Source organism: Pituophis catenifer, unplaced genomic scaffold (genome assembly GCF_029215685.1).
Source record: "Pituophis catenifer annectens isolate HBS135680 unplaced genomic scaffold, rPitCat1.0.hap2 SCAF_1, whole genome shotgun sequence".
Lineage (NCBI taxonomy): Eukaryota > Metazoa > Chordata > Lepidosauria > Squamata > Colubridae > Pituophis > Pituophis catenifer.
In genome coordinates this window covers 52,584,364-52,591,082 of record NW_027256881.1, presented here as the reverse complement: position 1 = coordinate 52,591,082, position 6,719 = coordinate 52,584,364, and the positions used below count along the sequence as shown (strand labels likewise).

The 6,719-nt window shown below is 37.3% G+C and overlaps 1 protein-coding gene across 1 annotated transcript in view; it reads right to left on the bottom strand.

The window, feature by feature from the left end:
* Positions 1–5,283: 5,283 nt before the first annotated feature.
* STUM (stum, mechanosensory transduction mediator homolog) overlaps positions 5,284–6,719 on the bottom strand; it is a 40,482-nt gene continuing 39,046 nt past the window's right edge. Inside the window, exon 3 of the mRNA XM_070949582.1 lies at positions 5,284–5,321. Within this exon, the coding sequence (XP_070805683.1) occupies positions 5,284–5,321 (38 nt within the window). The remainder of the gene's footprint in view (positions 5,322–6,719) is intronic.

The window sequence follows — 6,719 nt, the reverse complement described above, 5'->3', positions numbered from 1 at the left end:
TATGTATGTATGTATGTATGTATGTATGTATGTGTGTATGCATATTCCCGATTTTTACTATCTAGATGTTGTCATCATTTACACATCTCTTCTTTATGTCAAATCAAATCTATTGTTGATTGCATTTAAAAATATGGAAAATGACAAGGCATTATTGCTCAGAATGTATGTATTATTTTGAACTTGATCAGAGGTTGATTTCATGTCCCGTCAAAGAGCTGGAGCAAATGACAGGAGCTCACCCCATCACACAATAGCACTCAGGTTTCCTAAGTGGGGTTGCTAACCTCCAATCTAATGCCCTAACTACATGAGCCATGCACTCCAAAGGTCCAGACTGGAGATGAATATCTTGGTAAAAGTCTATATTTCTTCCTGCTAAGAGTTGATACCAACATGATGGCACATAATTAGTCAATAAGATATAATCCTATCTTGACAGTATGCAGAAATATTGTCCTTGACAATATGGCTACTTCAATTTTAATATTCCCCAGAAAAAAGGGATACTTCTGAACTTTTAGTGAAAGTTTCTGACCAAATTCTGTAGAAAGAGTGCTCATCTGCTATCTGGTCTGGTTGGGGAGTTTAGCTCATCAACAACTGAAGGCTATAGGTTGCCCATATATATTTAAAACAGAGATACCAATATCCATCAAATAATTCTAGCTCAGATAAACTTTGTTTTTAAAAGTCAGCTTCCTCTCAAGAACAAGACAAATCTATTCAACGTGATACAAATACAGAAGTGAATAAGCATATCCTCAGCTAGGTGGCAGCATATACCTGACCTTGACTTATATTTAAAAGCTAAACAGGGTTGGATTAGTTTAGAATTTGAGACTACCAGGAAAAACCAGGATTGTGGGCTAGGCAGGAAAGGTGAGAAACATCCTGGAAGAATGTAATAGGAAACTGTCTCTGTACTGTTGCCAAGGGAACTAAATGGATGTCTTCATAAAGTTGCCAGGAATTGAGTTCTCTTTGAAGGAGATTTTACTTTAAATAAGCATATAATTATAGTGGCTGACTTTAAAATAGAGTATTAGCCAACCAAAAGTCAGATTTGTTAGAAGTTTTAAAGCTTCATTAATCCCAATAGGAGGTAAAGTGTAAGGTAGGAAAGATCTCAATTTTGGCAGTAAAGTATTGATCTTAAGAGCCATTTTGTTCCCCATTAGTTTCGCCTTACTAATCAGCTACATGGATATTGTACTGCTTTTCTGCAATATTTTTTCATAGGGATGCCTCACTGAAGCCTAGACAAGATACAATCCCAATTACTAGAATTACAACAAAATAAAAGCAGCATGAAGAGTAATGAATGTATTATACCATGACGAATAAAACAGAGCATAACAGAACAGAAAAACTAAGTTGGAAGGGATTTTGGAGATCTCCTATACCATTTGGAGAAATCCTATACCATTTGAGATAAGTGGTTGTCCAATCTCTTCTTAAAAACCTCCCACGATTTCTGAATGCAAGCCGCTTCACAAAAATATGATTAGGGGACTCGAGGATAAACATATAAAGAACAGTTGCTGGAACTGGGTATGTCTAGTGATGAAAAGAAGGACTAGGGGGATCATAATAGCAGTTTTCCAGTATCTCAAGGGTTGCCACAAAGAAGAGGGAGTCAAACTATTCTCCAAAGCACCTAAGGGTAGGACAAGAAGCAATGGGTAGAAACTAATCAAGGAGAGAAGCAACTTAGAACTAAGGAGAAATTTCCTGACAGTTAGAACAATTAATCAGTGGAACAACTTGCCTCCAGAAGTTGTGAATGCTCCAACACTGGAAGCTTTTAAGAAGATGTTGGACAACCATTTGTCTGAAGTGGTGTAGGGTTTCCTGCCTAAGCAGGAGGTTGGACTAGAAGACCTCCAAGATCCCTTCCAACTCTGTTATTCTATTCTACTGATTAATTGTTTCAACTGTCAGGAAATTTCTCCTTATTTCTAGGTTGGATCTCTCTTTGATTAGCTTCCACCTATTCAGATGCTTTGGAGACTAGATCGACCCTTTCTTCTTTATGACAGCCCCTTAGATATTGGAAGTTTGCTATCATGTCACCCCCAGTCCTTTTTTTCATTGGACTAGACATATCCAATTACCGCAACCATTCTTCAGATGTTTTAGTCTTCAGTCCCTTAATCATGTTTGTTGTTATTCTTTGCACTTTTTCCAGAGTCTCAAAATCTTTTTTACATTGTAGCAACCAAAACTGGTTCCAACTAACAATAGTCCAAGTGTGGTTTTACCAAGTCATTATAAACTTACATTTCATGTGAACTTGATTCTATCCCTCTGCTAATGCAGCCTAGGACTGTGTTGGCTTTCTGGTGGCTGCAGTACACTGCTGGCTCATATTTAAGTGGTTATCCAACAAAAACCCCAGATTACTCTCAAAGTTGCTGCTGTTGAGGCAGGTACCACCTATTGTATATTTGGTTTTTCTTTATTAAGTGTAAAACCTTACTTTTCTCAACACTGAATTTCATTTTGTTTGATAGGCCCCAGTTTTCAGGTGTGTCGAGATTGTACTGGATCTTTAGCCTATTTTTTTGAGTGTTGACTATTCCTGCCAGCTTGGTGTTGTCTGCAGATTTGATGAGTTCCTCTTTTATCCCCTCATTTAAATTGTTTATGAAGATGTTGAAGAGGACTGAACTCAAGACAGAACCTTGAGGTACTTCACTGCATACTTCCCTTCATGTAGATGCAGTTCCATTAAGGACTAGAAATTGAGGCTGGTTGGTCAATCAATTACAATCCATCTATGGCGATGCTGTGATACTTGAAGGTGTTAAACAATTTCCCCTTGATTTACTGCAAGAGAGAATAGAATTCTCTGTTTACAAGCAAAAATAAAAGGTATGATAAATTTTAAAAAAGGATATTTGTTATTATTTCTTATGAAGTAAATTTGGGTTCTTGCCCAGTGACTTCACTGGGTTAAAGAAAAGAGGCTGAGCTTAATAAAATAGGTAGCTATTTTATTTGCAAGGAAGAGCTTAACTTGTTCTTGTTATGTTGCAAAGCTCACTTTCAAAGGCTATGGACAGCCATAACCTCCACACAGTGGTGGGATTCAAGTAATTTAACAACCGGTTTGCCCAGGGTCAGGTTGGCTGTTGTGGGAGACACAGCCCATCGCCGTCCTCCTGCTCCACTGCACATGTGGGACGAGCCTTCCACGATGGCCAACCAGACCCTGCATGAACTGGTTGTTAAATTGCCCCCCACCCTCACACACACACAGACACTATCAAAGTGGATCCTGGGTGCGGCGCTGCAATGGAGAAATGGGAAATGGAGCAGCCGGCACAAGGGGAGGAGGAGCAGGGAGAAGAAAGAGAGAAAGCAGCCTTTTCCTTCCCTTGTGCCGGCTGCTCCATTGTCCATTTCTCCATTGCAGCGCAGCGCAGTACACAGGACCCACTTTGATAGGGGGAGGGGTAATTTAACAACTGGTTCGCCCGGACTAGTGCAAACCGGCTGAATCCCACCACTGGGATTCCCACCACTGTCATTGCTTCCACAGTACCTTTTTTTCTTGTCACAGGTACAGAGATTGCACAGCTTTCAGAGCTACCTGAATTATAATTAGAGTTTTCACAAACCTGGTGGAAAGTGGGCTGAAGTATCAGAATTGGTCCTACAGTGTTTTACATGATAAAATTACAGATTTCTAGATATTTAGTTTAATTTTCTGCATATGTCAGCTCTCTCATTTATGACAAGATACTTCCATTAAATATCTAACTCAGGGTTGGGTAGCAAACCAATAACACATTTAAAATGATAGGCAATGAATATCTTAAATATAGCAGCAGCAATTCAAATCCGGCACTAAAAAAATCATGATTGTCTATAGAATGTTGTTAGCTGGCTAATGTGTGAGCAAAAAAGTCACAGTTTAGCAGTCATGTACTTGACAGAATTTTTGAACCTCCTTTTTGGTAGTTGACTTCCAGTTCCTGAAAGCATTTTTCCTGAACAGAAAAAAGCATCATGTTTCACTCACAATATTATGCGTTTATTTTACCATTCAGGCAGCATTAATGATTTTCACACAGAAACAGCTATTTTTTTCTTTCAAAACAATCTAATGATATTATGGCCGAAAAAGCAATTGAACCAAAGTCATCATGGTTGAACAAGGACTGGAATCTGTCTATTAAACTCTTCTCATTATGATCTATAAAGACACCAACAGTCATAACCAAGAATCTGAATGGATGCTGGTAAAAAATAGTTAAGCTCTTATGAGGTCTTGGAATGTATAAGTAACAACACAACAGAGTTCTGCTCAACAAATTCCACAACAGGGCTTTGTTTCTGTTAACTTCAGTAAATTGTTAGCCTTATTTTTGTAAGTATCTTAAAAGTATTAACTTGTTTTACCTGTAATGAACCCTATGAGCACATATACTAGGAAAGAGAGATATCACACCTTTACTGCAGCTCAGCTACAAATACTATCCATCATTTATATGCACATTTCCAAAATACATTAACATTTACTGGCACAGTTTCTTTGAGGGAGCAGAAAATATTACTTCTTTCTTCTTTCATTTTCCATAGTATACAATAAAATTTTCCCCATATTATAATCTCTTAAAACCCAGTCCTCACACTTTAGAATAAAACATCTGTAAAAAGTAATGGTGGAAATAAAATTTAGCAAAGCCAAATTCTTGCTTCTGGTTAGACAAAGAGTTCACAGCTTCTTTCCAACATTCAGAAGGTAAAAGGTGGCAAAATGCATGAATAGGTAAGCAATAATGACAGGATTTACAAAAGCAGCAAGCTGAATCTTAAATTGGTTGCAGAAAACAGTTATTTAACAAGCACCAAAAAAATCCCACAAGTACATACACAAGCAAGAAAGTCACAACTTGAACTTTCCTGCACTAAAGAATGCCTTTGGGGGGGCGGGAATCTCCCTTCAAATGTTTGCTTTGATATATTGCACATTATCTATCAATATTTCCTCTGCTTCTTGATATTCACATCAGGACATTTCCTCAAGAAGTGACAAAGGAAGTGAAATATTTCCATGTAGTTCATCCCATAAGATGGAAAAAATGCAACTTCTTCAGTGATGTTTGCGCAAATGTTATCTTCCTCCTCAGCCATATCCCTACCTAACCAGTGGCTTTCTTCCACTTTTGGAATGGCTTGGCTGGCATCCTGGCATGTTGACTGTGCCAGTTCAAAAATCCACATGTCAGAGTCTCCATAAGCAGTTTTAGCTGTCCAAGTGATCAGTGAAGGTCACTCTCTGCTGATCTGCACCTCCGCTCTGCTGGATACTCAACCACACACACAAAAGAAAGAAAGAAGATGGAAAGGAAGTTATTGTTGGGTTCCATTGGAATCCAACAGTATCTTAGGTTCTGGTGGAAAAGGAAGGTTAAACAATCTGCACTAAGCAATAAGATAAATCTTAATATTTTGGATTACTGCTCAGAGGTAATGAAATAGGAGGAGAATATTCTTCTGTGATTGCGCTTAAGAGTGTAGAAATGAATATTAGCAACCAAAGTCAGTCTCTGGGGAATTCTACCATTAATTTTATTTTATTGAAAATTATTTATTTAGGTCAAAGTATAAATGCAAACATAAAAACAATATCTGATTTTAAAAAATCGGGTGTGGAGATAGATATTAAACTATAGGGTAGAAGGTAAGGATTTCTAGCAACTTTAGACATAGTCATTGCCTTTCTGGGCAAAGTGAAAGAATAAGAAAATAATTATGTACAAGAGTTCCTTGATTTTATTCAGGATACATATCCGAGTTTTCAGAGAATTAATTGTTAAGGACACTCAAAAAGTACCCCTGCTCTGCATCCATGGCATAATATATTAAATTAAAACTTCATTTACACTGCCAACAGTGTTTCCATTCATTTTCTAAAGGTGTTTTCATATGCTGCTCACTTCATCCTGGGACATAACCAGGAGACTGAAATAGCTGTGTCTCAAGATGTTGCAAGCATTATTTCTCCAAAGTTCCTTATATGTAAATGTGGTTTAAAACATGGATGAATAAACTTAAGCACAGCTTAAGGATATATTTTTTTTCTGTGATACAAGGAACATCATGTAAATAACATCTGACACATATTTTGCATTCTAGTCTGCATGCTGATAAATCAGGACAGAAGCTCAGAGGGACACTGTATGTGCTTGGCACATATTCTTCCCTTCAGAACTGCCCTCAGTTGTTACTCACCTCAAGTAAATACATTTTAATAGGACTTATTTTTTGTTATTGGTTTTGTCTGGGCTTGTAAATCAGATGTGGGAAAATTACAGAAAAAAGAACTCTGATTTAATTTACAAGTAATGCCACTATTATAATATATACAGTATCAGGTACAGCAGGATCTCAGTATATATATATATTCTTAAATGGAATTGGATTGGAAAGCAAATTAACATTAGGTTTGGATGGGGAGGAGGAATGGACACATTTGAATGCAACATTTGGCATACAAAAAATAATTCCCCACACAGATATTTTATGAAATGGTTGCCCACCTAATTTTTCTGCAGATTTTTTTCTGAGTATGCTTCTAACCCATGCAGTTCAAATTTTTTTAAGCTTAAGCAGTTTGTTTCAAGCTTCATAATGTGAAGAAGCAAAATTAGTTCATAGATTAAGAAACTGAAACATGTGGATCAAAGAATTGTCCTCAGTGATCT